At 39.2% G+C, this 23,510-nt stretch overlaps 1 protein-coding gene across 1 annotated transcript; it reads right to left on the reverse strand.

Annotated features, from left to right (window-relative positions):
- Nucleotides 1–324: 324 nt before the first annotated feature.
- Nucleotides 325–23,161, reverse strand: LOC144693892 (uncharacterized). Its single transcript, XM_078564067.1, has 5 exons — nucleotides 22,908–23,161; nucleotides 17,640–17,990; nucleotides 10,194–10,361; nucleotides 6,153–6,193; nucleotides 325–1,088 (listed from the first exon to the last, which is right to left on the reverse strand). Exons 1-5 carry the CDS (start codon nucleotides 22,975–22,977, stop codon nucleotides 906–908), a joined length of 813 nt encoding a protein of 270 aa, XP_078420193.1. The 5' UTR covers nucleotides 22,978–23,161; the 3' UTR covers nucleotides 325–905.
- Between the last annotated feature and the right edge of the window lie 349 nt (nucleotides 23,162–23,510).

The raw sequence follows: 23,510 nt of genomic DNA on the forward strand, positions 1-23,510 counted from the left end.
CTTGGTTCCACATAATTCTCACTGTAAGACAGGTATTGTAATTTATAACCTGGCAACCGTCTTTGTTCAATCCCTTATAAGAATTGTGATTAAAATGATTAACATGATTGAGTTTTCAGTCAGTGATACATTCCATAACAGCCGTTATGTCAGCTCTATGACTACTAATCTTGTATTTTGACATTCAAAATGAAAACTTGTAGCATAGTTATTATCTTCATTTAAAATACAGATATAGCAACACAGTCTTACAGTTTGGAAACTATAAATTTAGAACATTATTATCTGAATCATTCGATCACATTATGGCCTTGTAAAATAACTGTTTAATGTGGACTGTCCATCTCAGGCAAAATGAAGAATACTTTGAAATTTTGATATTGCTAAATGAGAATGTCATGCTCTTTTATTGTTACTACAAATATATGTAGTGTAAGTGTTAAGGGTTTAATTCATGGAATTAAAATTCAGCACTGATTCCGTGAGATCACGCCTAACATAAGCAAATTTTAGATTGCAGTCAGAGCCAAAAATAGGAAAGTAAACCAACCAGCCTGAGTAGTTGCCTATTCTTTCCAGCTGCCTGTGCGTGAACTCCTCTCAAAGGTATCAACTTGAAACTGTTACTGCTGAATCTAATGGCGTCCTTCCTGCACTTCCTAAACACTCTCTCCTCCATCCAAATTTGTCAATTCTTGTAACTAAAGTAAGATTGATTTTGCTAGGATTTTACTTCTTCTGCATTGGCAAGTGATTCAAAATTTCATTTGTGGTAGTTAAACTGTGCCTTATGTTTTCGTAGAAGAAATGGTAAGAAAGGTTATGTGATAATTCAACATAATGCTTGAAAGTTCTCAGGACAAAGATAAGTAGTCGGGTACCAAAAATACCAAAAATATAATCCCTTAGTTGTTGATGGTTGTTTTCTGCACACTGGTAGCTTGCACTTGATGTGCAAATACTATTGTAGCATAGCATGAATCATCAGAGGCGATTGAAGATGCTAGATTCTGCCGATCAATTTTTCCGGGGATCTTCAGTACAGCATAGTCCATGGAGAACACTGTGGAAATGGGGTCCTCTGCTTTCTGAAATGAATTGAAAGAAAATGTACATGAATAAGGTTTATTTTTTGATTCGTGCATTGTATATGTTTTCCAGATGTAGAATCCTAAAGCGATTTTAGGTTTGCATCAGCCCAAATTTGCATCATTTGGAGTCATAGAGTTACACAGCACAGAAACAGGCCCTGCGGCCCATTGTGTCCATGCTGGCCATCAAGCACCTATCTATTCAAATCCCATTTTCCAGCATCTGGCCCATAGCCTTGTATGCTATGACATTTCAAGTGCTCATCTAAATACTCCTTAAATGCTGTGAGCCTATTGTGAGCCAGGATCTCCCCTGCACCTTCTCCAGTGCAATCACATCCTTCCTTTAGTGTGGCGACCAGAACTGCACACAGTACTCCAGCTGTGGCCTATTAAGCTCCAACATAACCTCCCTTCTCTTATATTCTATTCCTCGGCTAATAAAGGCAAGTATCCCATATGCCTTCTTAACCACCTTAACTACCTGTGCTGCTGCCTTCAGGGACCTATGAACATGTATACAAAGGTCCCTCTGATCCTCTGTACTTCCTAGGGTCCTACCATTCACTGTGTATTCCCTTGCCGTGTTAGTCCTCCCAAAATGCATCACCTCACACTTCTCAGGATTAAATTCCATTTGCCACTGCTCTGCCCATTTTACCAGCCCATCTATATCATCCTGTAATCTAAGGCTTTCCTCCTCACTATTTATGACACCATCAATTTTCATGTCATCTGCAAACTTACTGATCATATATCCGATATTCACATCTAAATCATTAATGTACACTACAAACAGCAAAAGTCCCAGCACTGATCTCTGTGGTACACCACTCGTCACAGGCTTCCAATTGCAAAAACAACCTGCGAGCATCACCCTCTGCCTCCTGTGCTAAGCCAATTTTGGATCCAATTTGCTAAAGTGCCCTAGATCCCATGGGCTCTTACCTTTCTGACCATTCTCCCAACGGGATGTTTTCAAAAGCCTTACTGAAGTCCATGTAGACTATATCAAATGCACCATCCTCATCTATACAACTAGTCACCTCCTTGAAAAATTCAATCAAATTTGTTCGATAAGATCTCCCCCTCACAAAGCCATGCTGACTATCCCTGATTAATCCCTGCCTCTCCAAGTGGAGATTAATCCTGTCCCTCAGAACTTTTTCCAATAGTTTCCCTACCACTGAAGTTAGACTCACTGGCTTGTAATTACCTGGTTTATCCCTACTACCCTTCTTGAATAATGGTACCACATTTGCTGTCCTCCAGTTTTCTGGCACCTCTCCTGTGTCCAGACAGGATTTGAAAATTAGTGTCAGAGCCCTTGCAATCTCCTCCCTTGCCTCACATAGCAGCCTGGGATACATCTCATCTGGACCTGGGGATGTATCCACTTTTAAGCCCGCTAAAACCACTAATACCTCCTCCCTTTCAATGGCTGATTTGTTCAAATATATCACAGTCCCCCTCTCTGATTTCTACATCTACATCACCCTTCTCCATAGTGAACACAGATGAAAAGTAATCATTTAAAACCTCACCTACGTCCTCCAGCTCCACCCACAGATTGCCACTTTGGTCCCTAATGCACCCCACTCTTTGCCTGGTTACCCTCTTGCCCTTAATGTATTTATACAATGCCTTGGGATTTTCCTTTATAATGCCTGCCAATTTTTTTTTTTAAATGTCCCCTCTTTGCTCTCCTAATTACTTTTCTAAGTACCCCCCTACACTTTCTATATTCCTGTAGGGCTTCTGCTGTCTGTATCTGCCATAAGCCTCCTTTTTTTTCCTTATCCAATCCTCTATATCCCTTGACATCCAGGGTTCGTTCCCTGGACTTGTTGGTCCTACCCTTCACCTTTACAGGAACATATTGGCCCTGATCTCTCACTATTTCCTATTTGAATGACTCCCACTGGTCTGATGTAGACTTTCCTACAAGTAGCTGCTCCCAGTCCACTTTGGCCAGATCCTGTTTTATCATATTGAAATTGACATTTCTTCCCTAAAGGGCATTGATGAACCATGGTGGGTTTTTATGACAACTGGCAATGGTTTTGTGGTATTGTCAGGCTTTTAATTCCAGATTTTTATTGATTTAAATTTTCACTATCTGCCATGGTGCAATTTGAACCCAGGTCACCAGAATACTGCCCTGGGAATACTAGTCCAGTGACAATACCACTACACCACCCCCTCCCGGTATATCCATATGCAGGTCTTAAATTTGGATACCTGTACAATCCTGATCCACTTATGTATCTTATGGACCAGTCAGCCTGACGTTGGTAGTGGGGAAAATTCTAGAGTCCATTATAAAAGATTTAGTAGCTGAGCACGTGGAAAACAATGGCAGAATTGACAGAGTCAGCACGGATTTATGAAAGGGAAATCATGCTTGCCAAATCTACTGGAATTTTTCGAGGATGTAACTGGTAGAGTTGATGAAGGGGAGCCAGTGGATGTGGTTTATTTGGTCTTTCAGAAGGCTTTCGACAAAGTCCCACATAAGAGATTAGCATGTAAAATTAAAGCACATGGGATTGGGGGTAGTGTATTGAGATGGATAGAAAACTGGTTGGCAGACAGGAAACAAAGAGTAGGAATAAATGGGTCTTTTTCCGAATGGCAGGCAGTGACTAGTGGGGTACCACAGGGATCGGTGCTGGGACCCCTGTTATTCACAATATATATTGATGATTTAGATGAGGGAATTAAATGTAATATCTCCAAATTTGCATATGACACAAAGCTGGGTGGGAGGGTGAGCTGTGAGGAGGATGCAGAGATGCTTCAGTGTGATTTGGACAAGCTGAGTGAGTGGGCAAATGCATGGCAGATGCAGTATAATGTGGATAAATGTGAGGCTATCCATTTTGGTAGCAAAAACAGGAAGGCAGATTATTATCTGAATGGCTATAAATTGAGAGAGTGGAATGTGCAATGAGACGTGTCCTTGTACACCAGTCGCTGAAGGTAAGCATGCAGGTGCAGCAGGCAGTAAAGAAGGCAAATGTTGGCCTTCATAGCCAGAGGATTCGAGTACAGGAACAGGGATGTCTTGCTGCAGTTGTACAGGGCCTTGGTGAGACCACACCTGGAATAATATGTGCAGTTTTGGTCTCCTTATCTGAGGAAGGATGTACTTGCTATAGAGGGAGTGCAGCGAAGGTTTACCCGACTAATTCCTGGGATGGCAGGACTGACATATGAGGAGAGATTGAGTCGGTTAGGATTATATTCACTGGAGTTCAGAAGGATGAGGGGGGATCTCATAGAAATCTATAAAATTCTAACAGGACTAGACAGGGTAGATACAGGAAGGATGTTCCTGATGGTGGGGGAGTCCAGAACTAGGGGTCACAGTCTGAGGATATGGGGTGGACCATTTAAGACTGAAATGAGGAGAAATTTCTTCAACCAGAGAGTGGTGAGCCTGTGAAATTCGTTACCACAGAAAGTAGTTGAGACCAAAACATTGTATGTTTTCAAGAAGGAGTTAGATATAGCTCTTGGGGCGAAAGGGATCAAAGGGTATTGGGAGAAAGCAGGAGCAGGCTATTGAGTTGGATGATCAGCCATGATCATAATGAATGGCGGAGCAGGCCCGAAGGGCCGAATGGCCTACTCCTGCTCCTAGTTTCTATGTACATATCATCTCACACATGCCTAATTTGCTAATGGGAAGGAACATATGTCAGGTTACATGTGCAATTTCTTAGAATATTTAAATCTTAACATTGCAGGTGTGGACACAATGGGATAGATTCTAGCTCGAGCAGCTAGTGTAAATACCTTACTGCCCTGTTTACACCAGTGCTCTGCCAGCTGGCATCAGGCCGTAGTCCCTTTTAATTTGCAAATCCAATTCTATAGAATACATTGAACCCTGATTGCGATTTTGATGGAAACCTGGTAAAGCTTATGCCATGTATGCTCTGCTCAGTATTATCAGCTTGTATGCAGGAGAAACACCAAAAAAGCAAGTTGAAATGGTGTTTTTATGGCTTGGAGGAGCTTCTCCTCTCTGGTAGATGTAGAAGATCACACAGCACAATCCCAACAAGAGCAGGGGTTTTCTTCCAGTGTCCTGTCCAATTTTTATCCAACACTTCTAGTCATTTATTCTTTGCTGTTTGAGGTACTTGGATACATTCATGAGTAATTTGTTGGCTGCAAACTTCCTTGCTTCTTCAGATATTTATTTTTTCATGGGACTTGGGCATCACTGGTAAGGCTACCATTTGTTGCCCATCTCCAATTACCATTGTACTGAGTGGTTTGTGAGGCCATTTCAGAGTCAACCATGTTACTGTGGGTTTGAAGTCACCTGTAGGCCAGGCCAGGTAAGGACAGCAGATTTCATTTCCTAAAGGACATTAGTGAACCAGATGGGTTTTTATGACAATCAATGATAGGTTCATGATCATTATGATTGAGACTAGCCTCCACAGAATCGATTCCAGGTTTTATTGAATTTCAGTTCCAGTAGCTGCTGTGGTGTTATTTGAACCCATGCCCTCAGAGCATTAGCCTGGGCTTCTAGATTACCAGTCGGGTGACGTTACTACTATGCCACTGTTACAGCTTGTGAGCTACACGAGCTTGTTACAGATTGGGTACTCACAGGGCTATCTCAACCATGTCTTCACTTAGTAGCAATTAGCACTATTGAGCCTCTTCTACCCTTTGGCTAGGAGCAAACTTGCAACAAGGCCCACATTATTACGAATTACTATTTCTTATAATCTGCACATCCTTCTATAGACTCTAATCCATTTCATAGTCAACATAAAATATAATGGCAGAATCACCTCTGCTCCTCACTTTTACTTTTTGTGGCTGGTGAGAATCATGTTATTTGCTGGTACGGAAGAATATCAACTGAATACCATCCTATACAGTGACATTTGAGCAAATGTTCATTGCACAGATTATCATCACTTTAACTGAATAAATTCACCATGCCAACAGTAGGATCAGAGCTAATAGAAATGAAACCAGCGAATGATTTAAATCCTGATATTATGCGATGATAACCGAGAACACAATTACCTGACAACTGACATCTGCTGCAGGAGGACTGGCATCCGTACCTATAAGAAGAAAGAGACTTGTTAAATACAAATTCACAAGCTGCATATGATACATCCGCAAGTGGATTGGATGAGAAAAGCACCATCTGCTCCAACTCAAACCTTTGTACAGTGTGATATCATTCTAGAAATCACCTCTTACAAATGTGAAAAATGAAGCCCCCTAGCATGTATGACTTCTTTTCTAACCAATTTCTGTAAATTCAGTCAGTGGTCACTTGTACCACAAATGCCTTATTACCACATTCGCCACATGTTGGTTAGCTATCACACTGCTGATCAACAGGAGCTGGACGCAATCATTTTTGAACATATTTGTTACAATATCGACTTTCAGCTTTCAGGAAAAAAAACTGGACAAAGAGGTGGCAGGGAAATGCAGGTCTCAGCTTTCTCGGTTTAATGGAATGAACACTGTGAAGGATTATAACATAGTTAAAATCAGGGTATTAATAGACTGAAGTAGAACCAAAGCACAAGTAAATACTGAGAGCTTTGAGTAGCTAAATTACTGTTGTGTCCTGTGTAAACTTAATGCAAGTTCTCATTTTAGAAATTATGAACAACCTGCCTTCTAGGTAGTTTTCAGAATATCATAATTCTAATAGCTCATTAGGTGAGAGCACAGACTTATGCCAGAAGGTTGATGATAGAATTATGCCAAGGTGATGGGATATGTACATTCATGGATTTTATACATATTGATAGTTTAAACTGTATATGAATGCCTGAGCAAGGTCAGCAGTAGTGGTCGATTCAATCTCCACAAATAGATGGAAGACATAAATCTCTGTGTCTATCATTCCTCTCATTTTTTTTTATCTTGGTTTAGGATTGTCCATCAACTGATTTTCCACAGTGGAACATCAGGACAGGGGACTTTTACAAATGTTGGTTTAGTAAAGGCACAATTTTTTCTTTTTTGTTTAAAAAAAAGGTGTCAATGTACATACAGTTGCAAAGCCTTCTGTCAGTAGATCTTACTACGCTCATTCTTTTGTAAAAGCTCCAGGAGAGGGACAAAGTAGTCCAGCAAGGCAGAGTGGAACATTCCATTCCACTCAGAAATGATCTTTGGTCTCTAAGATTTCAGATTTAGTCCATGTACTTGTGTTTATATTGAGATGATTGCAGGGGAGGGGAACATGCTTTTCCTGGAAGAAAAGATTTTTGTTTCAACTTCACGGACCAATTATTCCATTTCCTTTATGGTCAAGTGGCTTCTAATAGAATGGAGTTCAACACTGCTTCTGATTTTAAATGGATGTCATGTGTATGAAACATCAATCTTGGAGCGAGGGAAATCATTTATTAAAGACATGGAATAAAAAGATACAGAAAAACATATGGGGTCAAACATACTGCAGCTCAGCCTTTGAAACTGTAACTAAAGCAGTGCTCCGATAGTAATCCATGCTCCTTGTCAGTGTAGACTAGGACCTTCTGACCCCTCCTGCTGCCGGAATTTTCTGGTCCCGCTGTAAGTCCATGGAATTTTGGCTGGACTGTCACATCCCATGCAGTGGGCGCCACTGCAGCGGGGCCTGAAAACCCCGGTGATGCCACGACTTTTGTTTTTATTGGCTCATTTATATCTGGAACTGGACAATTAATCCTGAAACCTGGACTAATAATCCAAAGAATTTTAGTTCAAATCCCATTCTGGCAGTTTGGGAATTTGAATTCAATTAACAAAATCTGGAAATAAAAAAAAAACCAACGTCAGTTAAACAGTCACTATGGGCAGGATTTAATTCAGCCTGGCAGAGCAGGAATGACGGCAGAGAGGGACGGGAGAATTGGGCGGGAGTACCTGCGTTGGGAAAACTGGCCCCAGTTAGGTTGGGAGCACAAAGGACCCAATGCGGGAATCTTGTCTGCCGGTGGGATGTCAATTAGGCTCATTAGTGAGCCAAATGACACTAATTCTCCTAAAGACCCTGGAAATGTAGTGGTGGTTCAGGGATTAAATGGGAGTTGCATGGCTCTCCTTCATCAGACAAAGACTGCCCAGCAAAACCCTGTTGGGCATGCTAGCAACCTCCTGGATGGAGGAGTCCCTTGTTGTCAGGCACTTAGTGCTTGACCATGGGACCTGGAATTAGGAGGGGGGAGGGCCACTGAAAGGTCCTTGCCCTCGCCTCTGACCCTCCAGCCCTCCCACATTCCCCTCCCTGCAACCACCATCTTACCCTCATTGACTTTTGGCCTGGGGTCCCTCGTTGGCCCTGAGCTTCTGGTGGGTGTATTACCAGCAGCTGCTCCCAGTGGCACTGACAGCAATGAGGAGTTGTCAGCTTTTGATTGGCAAGCTCCACTCACAGGGTCCTCATCTCAGGGAAGGCTCGACAGGGCCATTTAAGTGTCTGATGGGCACTTAATTCTATCGGGCCTCCCCCATGGAACTGATGGGGGTTCCTCACCAGTTCTTCAGACAGTGGGTGAGACACCCATCGAACCAATTAAATCCTACCTGACAAAGCTATTGGATTGTCATAAAAGCCAAAAATGATTCATTAATGCCCTTTAGGGAAAGAAACCTGCCATCCTTACCTGATCTGGCCTATATGTGACTCCAGTCACAAACCAATTAATATGGTTGAAAGCCTTCTGAAGTGGCTTCGCAAGGCACTCAGCTATAATACTACCTACTCAGGGCAACTAGGACAATAAATGCTGACTTTGGCAGCGACATCCACATGCTGAGAATGAACAATGAAAAGAAAAGGAACTCTGTCTGAGCTTCAAAATAGGCTGTTCATCTTATCAATTTGGAACTATTTGTCATAGATTTGTTTGTACGAACATAAATAGTTTGATCCTGAGGAGATTTGAACTTCAGATTCTCTTGATTTCTATCCTAAAACCAATGATGCTAGCTCTAGTCATCTTAATAATATTACTGTTCATTTAAAAATAATCCTTTTGTTTTCTCTTTCCCTTCTTACCATTCGAAGTGCCTGGACAGAGGCCAACAAGGCCTCTGTCAATCTTGCTCCGTAACTGTCTGCTGGAAGAATGACCCAAGCTGACTTGTCTCTTAATTTTCATCCTCCTAACAGGGAAGAATCTGACTTCATTGTATTGTTTTTTTTTTCCCCTTGGTGCCCTCTTGTGTATGACATCTTGGAGCTTTACCTCTAAGGGTATGACCGGGGCTCAGAAATTTTCCAAATGGGACATTATTGATGCAAACCTACAACACATGGACCATTGTACAACACATTGACACATCAATGTTGTATCTCATCCAGGTCAATCCATAGCATACCCATCTGCAGTGGGAAAATATGTTGGGCTCAAATATTATTTTACCACTTGCCTCTATTGGGGTTTCCACCAAATATGTTTAATTTGAGATCTTTCCCCAGTAATGGCAACACTCAAAGGTAATTTTTACAATCAATCCCAGGAAATCCATTGCTTGCTATGATTTAACTAAATGTTAGATTATGAAGGTAAAAGCTAATCTTTTGGATACTGCACTATTATTGCAATAGTGATTTCATTTCGACTGTGTGACTCCTTAACAAATTTCCTCTAAATGGTGTTGTGACTGTAGATTTTGTCTTGTTTTTATTTATAATAAAACATGATAAAATTTCAGTGCTAATAGATGCCATCAATGATGCAATCATGCAATTGCATTGTGATGTTGACTTCGGTTTCCCTATCTTTGTACAATCACAGTAATATGTCCATCTCTGTCAGGACTACAGGAACACCAGAAAATGATAAATAACCTCTGTGGGAATAGTAGGAAAAAATAACCTGTGGTTTGGTACAATATCAAATTCCATTTCGCTTTCAGTCTCTAAAAATGCTAGATGATAGATAAATGCAGATGGTTTAAGATAGATAAGGCTTATATGTTTGGAAAGTTGAAGTTTTGAACCATATGGTTATATAATGTTTGACCAGTTTGCTTTAGAGGATTTTCTGGAGTATCTACTTGAACTATAAAATTAGTTAAACCAATAAAAACCCTTGTGCTATTTACCTTGTTTTTTTGGTCGGTATCTGAATAAAATGTAAATTAGAAGACAGATGATGACGAAGGCAGCTATTACTGCTGCAACGATTATCTGAATTCTAGCTCCATTATTCTGGAATTCTTCAGTCATGTTGTCTGTGTTGTTTCTGCTTCCTGGGGTTGGAATCTGCTGCTCTAAAATTGAATAATATTTCATTCAGTGCACAATAGGAAATCTCAATTCTCCAATAATTCTCAATAACATTTTACAGAACCAGCCTGTGCCAACACTTCAAAACAAATTTTTTGCCTGTAATTGAAATCAAACTTACTTTTAAAAAATTATCAATTTTTCCAGCCCTCTATCACCTTCACATGGTCCATTTCCGACACTTCCCTTTCCCTTCTTGACCTCTCTGTCTCCATTTCTGGTGATAGGCTGTCCACCAATATTCGTTACAAGCCCACCGACTCCCACAGCTACCTCGACTACAACCCCTCACACCCTGCTATCTGTAAGGACTCCATCCCATTCTCTCAGTTCCTTCGCCTCCGTTGCATCTGTTCTGATGATGCCACTTTCCAAAACAGCACTTCTGACATGCCTTTCTTCTTCTTTAACTGAGGCTTCTCCCCCAACTGTGGTTGACTGAGCCCAAAGCCGTGTCCAACGCATCTCCCGCACCTCTGCCCTTACACCTTCCCCTCCCTCCCAGAACCATGATAGGGTCCCCCTTGTCCTCACCTTTCACCCGACCAGCCTCTGCATTTAAAGGACTATCCTCTGCCATTTCCGCCAACTCCAGCATGATGCCACCACCAAACACATCTTCCCTTCACCCCCCCCTGTCAGCATTCCGTAGGGACTGTTTCCTTCAGGACACCCTGGCCCACTCCTCCATCACCCCCAACACCTCATCCCCTTCCCAAAGCATCTTGCCATGCAAATACAGAAGGTGCAACACCTGCCCCTTAACCTCCTCCCTCTTCACCTTCCAAGGGCCCAAACACTCCTCTCAGGTGAAGCAGCGCTTCACTTGCATCTCCTTCAATTTGGTCTACTGCATTCGCTGCTCCCAATGTGGTCTCCTCTACATCGGGAGACCAAACGCAGACTGGGTGACCGCTTTGCGGAACACCTCTGGTCTATCCACAAGCATGACCTGGACCTTCTGGTCGCTTGCCATTTCAACACTCCATCCTGCTCTCTTGCCCACATGTCTGTCCTTGGCCTGCTGCAATGTTCCAGTGAAGCCCAATGCAAGAAGAACAGCACCTCATCTTCTGATTAGGCACTTTACAGCCTTCCGGACTTAACATTGAGTTCATCAACTTCAGACCATGAACTCTCTCCTCCATCCTCACCCCCTTTTTTAATCCCCTTTTCTCCATATTAATTTTTTATTTTTTATCAACTTATTTTTATTTTTATTCATTTATCCGTGGTTTTATCCCCCTTTTTATCTGCCCCTTCGATCCCATTTTCTATCCTTTTTTTATCCCACCACCGCCCCCTCCCCCGACCCACCCCCGACAAGGCCACCTGTTACTTGTTCCATGTTGTCCTTTCACACAATGCTACCCTTGTTCTGCTGTTATCACATTCCGCTTTCTTACCTTTATGCCACTATATCAGCACCTTTTTAAGCATTAACCACTACAATTAACACTCCCTTTGTCCTTTAGATCATGACATCTTTGTCAATCAATATTTTGCTTCCACCTATCGGTGGCCTTCTTTCCAGCTCCACCTGCCCCACTCCCCTTAAACTATAAATTTCATCACACTTCCACTTCTCTTCAGCTCTGAAGAAGGGTCATACGGACTCAAAATATTAGCACGGTTTCTCTCTCCACAGATGCTGCTAGACCTGCTGAGTTTTCCAGCATTTTCTGGTTTTGTTTCAGCTTTCCAGCATCTGCAGTATTTTGCTTTTATTGCTCATATACATAATTTGGAACAGATTTTGGACCATCATAATAACAGTGAGGCTGATAGCACTTGCTGTTGGTCACACAAAAATTGTACAGCAAATTAGGCAAGGCTCAGATCTGTATTAAATGCCAATATCCAAAAGTTGCTGTCCAAGTTGTGATGCTCCGCCACAGCTTTGCGAAGATAGTGTTTCGCTGTTGCCTAACCGTTGAAATTTGTTGAATGGTGAGAATTTGCTGTACTTGCAGAGTAAATATCAACTAACCTTGATACAGAAAATTATATCTTGTAATTTCAAGTGTAAGTGCCATTTTAACAACATGATAATTGTTAATTACTACCAATGAATCTCAATAGTGCTAAAAATTAACAATTAAAAGTGCAGAGTCACATTAATTCATTGTTATTAGAGAATTTGAAAATGTCAAATTAAAAAAAGTTATGGAACCCACTTAATTTTCATTTCCATGGATTTCTGAGGATGCGATTTTGTGAGTGGATTTTTAATTATTGTGAATGCCAGGCACTTTTCTATTTTCATATAAAAAGGAATTCTGCCTTTTTAAGTTTATAATAAAAGTCTCACTGTAATGGTCAGCATACAAACTTTTTTCTTACAGAACATAAATTTCAGACTGTTATAAAGCTGATTGTAAAACCGATTAAAATCTCCAAGCTCTGCGTTGCAAGTTGATTATCAAGAACTTTGGGGGATATATGTTGACTGTCTTGCCCCATTCTGGGTGAGCTCATATTAAGAAATGCAGAATTGAATGCCTATCTTTTTCATAAATGGTACATAATAAGCAAAAAGCAAAGTGTATAACAATTTAAAATAACATTGGCAAAGAAAAATGCAAACTGTAACTTTGGTACAGTTCAAAGGGTGAAAGCAATCTTCAGTGATTGCATAAAATTTTCACGGAAAAGAAAATAGGGCAGAGTGTAAAACAGGCTGCCGATTTATCATCAACTATTTTGTCATTTAGCTGTAGACCAGTTTTACCCTCTCTGACATTATTCTGGAAACAATTGAGGAACATAACAGTCTTTCTTTATGTAATGACTGCAGGCTTTGAAAGAAATGCACGGCACTTTCATTTAGATGAAGATTAAGCCAACAGATATGCACACTTTGTGCTCTTGTTACTGCGACCCTTCAATGTTGCACTGCTTCCTGTTACACTTTAGAGATAATTATCAAAGAAAAAAATATTAACAGTCAAAAAGTGAGATCTGATGACTTAAAAAGACTGAGTTTCCCTACCGTGAGGCTGATGGTGGAAGTTACATCCCTTCTAAAAACACTCCAGTGCCTAATAGCTAAAGAAAAAAGAGGGTTCCATTATTGGCCCCAGGCAAATGTTTTACTAAGCTTTGGTGTCTAAGGAATTTTCCTTTTAACTATTAGCTTTAACTGTGACAGTTACTAAGTACACATATTTTTATTTAATGTGTATGCTTTTTTTTAGTTGAACATTGTGCCCAGTTAAACAATTCATGAAATACACTGGGAAACACCTTTACACGCTTTTCTGCATAATAGAGCGTGGTTGTATCATGGAAACTGATCTTTCCTCAAAAATGTTTAAGGCAGCATTAGTTCATTGACCATTTTTGGGCTTTTCTGAATGATGTGAATGGAATAGTACACCCGATTCTGAAGGTTGTTTGTACTATGAAAGACTTAGTACTCTGACTTTCTGATGACTCACAGCCTGGGTTTTCATATCCATTAAAATCACCTAATTACTAATATTCACCTTTGTACTACAAAGAACAAAGAAAAGTACAACACAGGAACAGGCCCTTCGACCCTCCAAGCCTGTGCTGATCATATTGCCTGTCAAACTAAAACAAAGAACAAAGAAAAAGAAAAGAAAATAAAACCTTCTGTGGCTTACTTGGGTTATTTTTAATTTTGAGATTATATGCCTAGTAAGCCAGATTGTTTCCCACCTGTGTCCCTTTGTCAACATGACCATTTGTCTGACTTGTATCAGTGCATAAAATCCCTATTTTCCAGTTGATCAAGCATTTTGAAAATATTACTCAAATGGTTCCTAAATGAGGAGACACAGATCAGTTGAATTTGGAGGCATTCGTTCCACTGTGTTTGTTACTGGCTCCACAGACTCACAAAAAAGCCCAAGGACAATCATAGGAATATAGGAACACAGAAGATTTATGGCATAAGAAAAGATCATTTTGGTCCATTGCGTCTGTGCTGACCAAAAAGGAGTGATCTGCCCAATACCATTTCCTAGCTCTTAGTCCAAAGCTGTGGGTTACAGCACTTCAAATACATATCCAAATATTTTTTTTAAAGTGATTAGGCTTTCTACCTCTAAAGTAAGTTCCAGGCCACCAACAACCAAAATTTCTCTGCAAATTCCTTCTAATCTTTCTACTTTAAATCTATGCCCTGTGGTCACTGACCTCTCTGGTAAAGGGAATAGGTCTTTCCACCCACTCTAACTAGGCCTCTTGTAATTTTATACACCTTAAATAATCTTCCCTCAGTCTCTCTCGTTCCAAAGTAAACAATCCCATCTTTTGTCATAGGTAAAGTTCTCCATTCTTGACAACACCCTCGTAAATCTTCTCTGTACCTTTGTGTGATCACATCCTTCCTGTAATGCAAGCTGTATCTGATCTGTATGCAGTACTCTAGGTGTGGCTTAACTAGTGTTTCATTCAGTTCTAGCATAACTTCCCTGCTCTTATACACTATGCCTTGGTCCATTAAGGTAAGTACCCCATAAGCCTTCTTAACCACATATTTACCGGTCCTACTACCTATAAGGATCTGTGGACATGGACTCCAAGGTCCTTTTGTTCCTTTTCTCAGTATCCTTTCATTTATTATTTCTCGTATACCCTTGCCATGTTTGCCCACCACAAATGCATAACTTCACATTTCCCTGGATTGAATTCTATCCTTCACTGCCATTTATCATTTGGAAACTTCATAAATAAATTGTTGGTAGTTTGGTAAAATTGCATCTGTTTGGTGTTTGCAATAAAAATGTAAAGATCCGCTTTGCATTTATGATTTCATTACAAATAGCAGATACAGAAAACTTTCCCCATGGTCTTTATAAAACTGCCCTGGTGCCTATAGCTAAGAGTTCCTGGAGAGCTCCCTGTTGACTGTCTTCACTCCTATCCTGGGGGATCAAGTCAGCCTCTGATCAGCAGTTCCTGCTGATATGGTGAGGATTCCCTGTGCCAGTTATTTCTTGAACATCAAGGCTGCAAAAAATCTCAGGAATGTGATCCAGTAGTTACGCCAAGATTGTACCTGTTGGTGATTTCTGCCGCTGACCCTGCCCAGAGTGTGCAGGGTCAGTTGAATTACATCTTAGTTACATGGGGTCAATTGACACCTGCCTGCTCAAGGAGGCTAGACTTATAGAATTTCTGTCCAGACCCTGTAGGGAGGAATTGAATTCCTCCCTGCCATATTAAAAATGTGCATCTATAGTCTCAATTTCCCCCTTATCAAGGTTTACCTCCCCAAGGCCTGGACTCTACTGTGGACACCACTCTTGTTTGAGTTGCAGTGGGAAAATGTGAGAAAGAATTTCAATGCCTGAGTGTTTTTATTAAATTAATTAAAAGTTCAATTTAAGGCACTGAAAATTTAATGTTCTATTTCATAAAGTAATATCTGAGCCTCAAGAAGTTTGTTCAGTCACTATGCGGTTCTGATCTAACTGACTTACCTTTGTCGTATGGAGTTGGATCTACCTAGCACCAACATTGGAAAACAAACAAATAGCCCCCTTTATGGCAATAGAAATAACAGTAGTGTTCCTGACATTAGTTTCCAGAAAATAAACAATCTGCAGTAGTTCCTATTACACAGCAATTAATCAACCATGTGACATGGATTAAAAAAGTAAGATTGAAGCTGGTGGAGGGAGTCAATTTGGGGTATTTTATAAATATATTTTTGAAAGTGACTCATTGGTTGTAAACTTGGAACATGAACTTTTTTCATTTTTTTAGTGGGGATATTAAATAGCTACTGTAAAATGTATCATGTAAATGCATACAAGTATTTCAATTAGGTTAAAGTAACTTTTCCATGTCAATGGAAGTTAGGATTTCTATTCCATAATTCCAATTGCATTCTTTCTACATTTTACTCAAGAATTCTAAAAGATACCCTACCTGAAAACTTTGACAGAATGCATAAATGGGGGAGAACTCACATCAGTTCCCATAGCTAATAACAAAGAATCACCTGCCAATATTAACCTGAGAAGAGATTTTGACCTGAACCCAGAACAGACTACAACATAGCAACTGCAATGTAAAAAGCTTTTGATAGGGTCAGATAATCTCAAAGAATATTCACCTATCTTTGAAATGTGCACTAAAAGAATGAAAATGGGAACTAAAATGATGCACTGTAGCTAACCATTAAATAAGAAGGAAAGAAATGAAAAGCAAAGGTCGACTCTCCAGTGGTGGAGAGGAAAAAAAAACAGACACATCAAAGCTACTTAGACTTAACTTGAACTTTTTTAACCATGTGCATTTGCACACTGTATAGCTGCAGCAACCTTTACAATTCCCGAATCTGGCTTATCTACAGCTTTGTGAATACAAGTATGTGCATGCTTATGTGTGTATGTTGTTCTCTTTGTCTAGCTCCACAATATGGGATGGTTTTACTCAACAATTTTTAAGATACTCCAGAAATCAAGAAAGAACACTTGTGAACCCAGTTAAAAGTCCTTTAAGTACCTGTGCAAGGACAATGAGGAGGAAGGACTCCAGAATTATCTTGTTTTTAAACAGTTCACTCTCATCGGCAGTTGCCACTACATAAAGAGAGAGTTGCTGTTAATGGAAACACTAATATTTTTGGTCATTATAAAAATGCTGAATAGAATCACGGCTTTATGCTTGGACTTAAAATAAATTCGAATAATGTTATGTTATTTTCTTGCAAATCATTATATCAAGTTTTTAATTTGCAGGTTCAGGTTCAGCCGGCTTCCCTTCACTTTAGATTACAACAAGCTCACATAAACAGTGGTTACTGCACAGTGAACATTTGAATTAAGTACGTTCTGGTCCGATAATAAAACATTTAATGGAGGATATCTGAAATGTTAAAAGCTACAATATCTACTACTGATGGGTTGTTTTAAGCACTCTAACTTGATACCATAACAGATTAACCATTTTAGGCAATTATGATATAAATAGCAAACCCAATGTGTGAAATGAGTAGTGTTGTAATGTGCAAAATATAGGAAAATATCCACGAGTGTTGAATTAAGAAGGCAGCCAATCTATTGGGGTTTTCCTGTAGAATTTGTCATCTGAGCTGCAATGTGCAGCATGGATGTTGCTTATCTCTGCACCAAAGAATTTAACCCCTAACTACATTACACTAGTGATTTTTAAATCATAATACTGAATATATGTAAATATGAATGAATGTTAAAATTCAACAATTTATCTGCGAGAAGATATTAAGGTATTTACTTAGATGCTGGAAAAAGGTGGAGACCTACCAGTAACAGTGATGTTTGTTGCATTGGCTTTCTTTATAATGACATTGCCAGATAATGTGAACAGTTCACAGCCATATGCCCCAGAGTTGTTTTTCATCAGATGCTTAATTGACATTGAAGCTATGTGGTTGTCAAGACTCCACTGTAAAACGACATGGTCAACAGCTGTGGTGTTACTTGTCTTCAGATTGATTTCTCCAATCTTTGATCGGCTTTGATCTGTGTATCTGTACCATACCAGTCTCAGGTCTTCAGTGGCATTTCCACTGGAAAGTTTACAGTGGATTTCAGCTGATTCCCCAGTTTTCTTCTTAATGGTCATAGGATACTGTGACAGTGTTAAGGATTCACCTGAAAATAAAAACCACAGAGGCATTCATTCACATGTTGGGATGGGATAGCTCACATATTTTTCATGATTCATAAATCTGGTCAGTTAGTGTGGTCCAATGCTTGGTACAGTGCGATAAAATTCACTCCATACTGCTCTGGCTTTGTAAGACTAAACCAGTAGTCAAGATAGCCTAATAATTACAGGAGACAACTCTCTAAAATTAGGCTTATAAAAACTGCATATTCTGATAGGGATCTATATTCATAATTCCATTTTCCCATTTTTTCCATCGATGTATACAACATTGTTCAATTTATGTATATTAAATTATTCTTTTGAATAGTATATATGTCCCCTAAAGGACATATACTCCTGCATGCTTGCGTTCCAACTATTTGCTTTGGTTCAGACCACAATTCGATTATCTCAACTTTCCATTTGTTTTCAAAATAAATCTGTATTGCAAATTGGCACTGCATTGCCATACACTTTAAATATATGTATTCCAAAAATATTCAGACTGGCTTGCATTGAGTCCTGAGACATTTGAAACTGATTTGAACAAATTTTCTTTGAAAGCATGCTGAAACAGTGAGCAACATAAAGCCCAGTACCTTCCTGTTGAATAAGTACCACCATGTCAGCTTTTCTTTGTATAGTCATCAATGCTGGACTTTAACAGCAGCCCATGATAAAGTCACAGCTTTATCAGTGTAGCCTTCAGGATTACAATTTACTTGGATTTATGATTTACTTAATGATTTCCACCACTAGATAATTCTTGATGTGACATTGCTTCTTAGAATGAATGTTGAAAAAAAAATCATACGAACATACATATGAACGTACAAAATAGGAGCAGAAGTAGGCCATTTGGCCCCTCAAGCCTGCTCCGCCATTCAATAAGACCTTGACTGATTTGTTTGTGTCATGAGAAAGATGGAATCAGAGACAGGGGAAAGAAAATCTCTGCGAAAGCATATGTTTTACCCAAGTCATTAATTTGATCCATCTTCCAGAATGTGACAGAGAAGAATACAACATATATCTAATATGTACTCAGGATTCCTTCTTGTAGTTAGTGATTGAAAATGGAAATGCAAGATTAAATTGCTGCTTAAACTGACTGCCAACTATTTGCTATTCTTTATATTAACCAGCTTTTTCCTGATATCTATTTTTAGACTGTTCTCTGGGATGTATGCATGCTAGAAATAATTTCATACGTTAATGGCTAACAAAGAAGACAGAAATATAGATCTTGAAGTTATACGACATTAAATGATGCTATACAGTTACATTTAAAGTTTGCTATAGTTACCCAATGAATAAGATAATTTAATGGTGTTTTGTGATAAAATTTGAAGCTTTTCACTGCTGGGAATGGAATACTTTTTCTACTTAGCGTCGAGGTTAAGTGATCACAGATCAGATATCGCTTTGTTAAATGTGGAGAGCTGTTTCTGAAACACAGTCCCAATGATGAACTTTAACCTCAATCTAAGTAAAGTACTGAACCAGTATACATTTTCAATTAATTAGCCCTCCTAATGGCTTTTGAAGCTGCTAATTTATTGTCAAGTTGTTGGATGTTTTGTATTTGCATTGCGATTGCCTATATTTGGAAAGCAATGCTTATACTGTGGGGTGAGAGGGTAGTTGGATGAACCCCTTAAATTTCTGTGGCAGCATTTTGATATGCCTTTTAAAACGTAAATTATAGTTTTCTAAATTCCAACTGCACTTAGTTAGGCTCACACACATCTTCACATGTCCTCACTCAGGCTAACTGTGCCACATTTTGGTCAAAAGGTCTTTTTTTTTTACTTGCAGGTATGATTGGTGAATGCCGCAATAAAGTGCCAGCTGTATAGGCTTCAGCGATGGACAAGCATAATTAGGTTTGCAATGTCGGCATCAACCTGTATTTGCTAAATCAATTTGGAAGCTCCTGAGCATTTTTCTCACCCATGTTTAAATGTTGGGGAATGAGGATCACTTTTTATTTACAAAATGCTCTAGCAAAGGAAGAATGTAATCAGAATCAAACAGGATTAATATTAGAGCTCCCAAGTTTACATATTTGCCATATTTTTTACATGTTATACATTAAATATATTGCATACTCATTCTAGACATAGAATCATTGTAGACTTCATTGTGAACCAGACTTAGGCCTATAGTGACAGGCTACCATAAGGGGGAATCATCTGATCTTGGTGAAAATAAATCGGTGCTGTGAAGCTCTGGGAAAAATGTCACTCTCTGTGTCTTGTACTAATGGAGACTGAGCTGTGTGTATTATCAGGCCAAATTTGTCTGTCAAAGTAACAGGGAGGCTAAAAGGGCTGATTGTTGTTTAAGCATCAATGATACAGCAACTTCAGGGAATTGGCAGATGCACGGTTAATTTCAATGCCTAAAAGGTGCTGCCCGAGTTCCAACATTTTAGCATTAGCTTTGCGAAAGTGACATTTTGCTGTCTGCCTCACCATTGAATGTTATAAAGTTGCTGTATTTCTGTGGTAGATATGAACTAAACTCACCACAGAAATTTAAGTTTTGTCATAACAAGTGCAAAGTATCTGTTTATTACTGCCAATCAACCTCTCTGGAACTGGAAATTAACGGCTAATAGTGTGAAGTCTCATTCCTTTATGTATTAATTGTTATGGCAGATCTTTAAAAATCTCATTTAAAGTTTAAAACTTTGTTTTTACTTTTCCTTTCGGTCTCTTTTTCTCTTAATCCAATTTTTCTTTCCCTGTCTTTATTTCTCTTTCTATACCTGACCTGACACTAAATTCTCCCGCTCTACTTTACACTTTCTTCTCTGTCATCCCTCCGTTTATTTCTCAATCCTTCAATCTCATTGGTTGAAGAGATACACAGTTGCTTGCTCTGTTCTCTCAGCTCCCAGATGGCCTGTTTCCCTTACTTCAGAACCTCGAGCAAAGCTTGAATCTGTATAACATTCCACAGGAAACTTGCAGAAACACAATTTCCTGCAAATGTGGCTCAACGTTCCTCTATATTTGAGTAGAAACATGTGAGGGTATGATTATAATTTACTGTTACAAAAGAACAGGGTAAATATGCTTCTTCGCTGAATTGGACGTCATTTATGAAAATAAGTAGAAGTGTGTTTATGCTGGAACTTTAATGTTGCAGTAAAACTGTTTAATGAGTGTTATGTGGCATTGTAAGTCTGGAGTAAGGTTCTGACCAGCTTGCACCCCCAAGGAGACCATCTAAAATCATTTGGATTTGAAATTGCACAGTTGGACTTGAAAATATATGGCAGCTTCTTACATCATCAGGATATGAAAGTACTTCACAACTAATAGATTACTTCTGAAGTGGAGTTGTTTTGAAGGCAATGTAGTCGGTGTCAAAGGGCTATTGGGTGTTTTTTAAACTTATCTAGAGCCAATTCAAATGCACGAAAATGCAAATAAACTTAGTTAATAAAACATTTAACACTTACATTGGTAGTTAAATTATGAATGCGCCCTAAGCTGTGTTATGTATCCTGATCTTAGAAGTCAAAGCATATAACTTGGTAAATGTGATGGGTTCTCTCTAAAGTGTATCAAGCCATAAAACATAAGAGTTGAAATTCCTTTTTTAAAGAAAGCACAGATATTGCCAGCATTTTTTTTACACAAATGAATAGCTTTCCAGTGAAATCCCATTCCTAGGAACAAACTATTTCAAGGCTGCAATTTTGTTGGTGCTATGTTCCCATTTTTCATTAAAAGAGGAATTTCATGCCCAAGCTTGTTGCCCTCTCCCCACATCCCATCCTTCCTTTGCAGTCATTGGTTCAAATTCCGAAGCAATTCTTTGGCTCCCATGATCAACTGCATGAGGACCAACTGAAGAAATTTAAATTTCAATAGCTTTGGGCGAAAAAAAAAACCGTAACATTTTGTGATCCTACAGACAAGCGTAAAGTTTTCCTATATTAACCATGATTTAATTTCTTTTGCAGACTACAAGCTGCATATTGCGGTTATCAGTTGCTGCATGAAAGCTGGAGTAAACCAAGGGAAAATAGTTACAGTGGGGTGTGACCCAACCAGGCTACGGAAAGAAGCAGCAAGGGGAGATGTCAGCTACGTTTTTTTATTAATGTTCTGCCAAATGCAAATATATATTTAAATTGAACTGAATACCTGATTTCATAGTAAATATAGTGTTAAAAGCCCGAGCTCCTGCTCATTCATACCGAACAGAGCCTGTACTGTTGACTGTAACAGTCTTACTTATTAACTAACCTGAGAATCACTTTTGTGGTTTGTGAATGCAGTAAACCTTCAGCAGTTGACCCAGATTCTCACCTTTACTATTCTATTATTGCCCATCTAAATGGCCCCATTTGACAGCTTACTGCCCATTATTTCATTGGAGCCCCTATCATATTGGTGGATCATAGTAAGTGACAATTGAAAGGCACCAAATCTTTGGGCTTGCGGCAAAGGGAATGCAATGTGCCTAATATAAATAATGAAAGAAACTTTGTTTTGGAAATTACAGTGATTTTGTTGCTCACACACTTAAAATACCATTATAAAATTCTTCTCTCCACTATTTTAAGAGAACTGGTTTATTTTAGATGAACTAATGTTACTAAAATACCAAAGAAAGGAATTTAATTTAAAAAATGCATCATACATTTCTGCAATGATAATGCTAACAGTAATTTCCAGACTATTGTGGAAATTAAATGCAAATAACAAAAGACATAAGAGTGGACTGCACTCATGAAGGGAATGTATATATCTTTAGCCAGTTTTCACTGCACTGAAAGTTCTATATCAATTTGAATTAATCAAAATGTTTGAAAAATCTATTTCCTTTTGACTTAAACACCTCTTTCAACATAAACAAGATTTAAAAAAACCACAAAATAAAAAGAAAGTCGTACTTACCCAGAGTATTTTGCCACAAAGTCACAGAAAACACCAAGAAGGTTTGTTGAACAAACAATATCATGGCCATCTCTTTCACAGCTCCAGGGAGAAAATAGCCATTAACGAGTCAAGGTGATTAAACACTACACACGCTCTTAATACTCAGTATATCTGCAAGCTAGTTTCCTCCACAAGTGAGTAATGCTTTGGTTCCGAGATTGTGCCACCACCCCCACACAAGTTCAAGCCAGTGCTCTTGCTGTGCTGAAGGGGAGCTCCCCTGCTTGGTTTGCAGATCTTGCATTTTCTTTTAATGTGGCCCAACTAACTGAGGGCGGTCTCTGAAATGACGTGGTCCTCCCATTAGGAGGGGTACCCATTACGAAATTTGCTTACAGCATCACCCTTGCAGATGATTCCTGAAACAGATTGTACAATTACCGCAATCCCTACCTGCGCACTTTCCCCACACTTTCCTACGTTATAAACAACACAGCTTGAACAGATTACATGATACCTGCTAATTGGGTTATCCCTTTTTGGGGTGTTTGCTTCATTACATATTGCTAAACAATGTATTTATAAAAATGGTGATGCACTTCAATGGCTTAACAACATCTG

This window comes from Cetorhinus maximus, chromosome 19 (assembly GCF_964194155.1).
Source record: "Cetorhinus maximus chromosome 19, sCetMax3.hap1.1, whole genome shotgun sequence".
NCBI classification, from domain to species: Eukaryota; Metazoa; Chordata; class Chondrichthyes; order Lamniformes; family Cetorhinidae; genus Cetorhinus; species Cetorhinus maximus.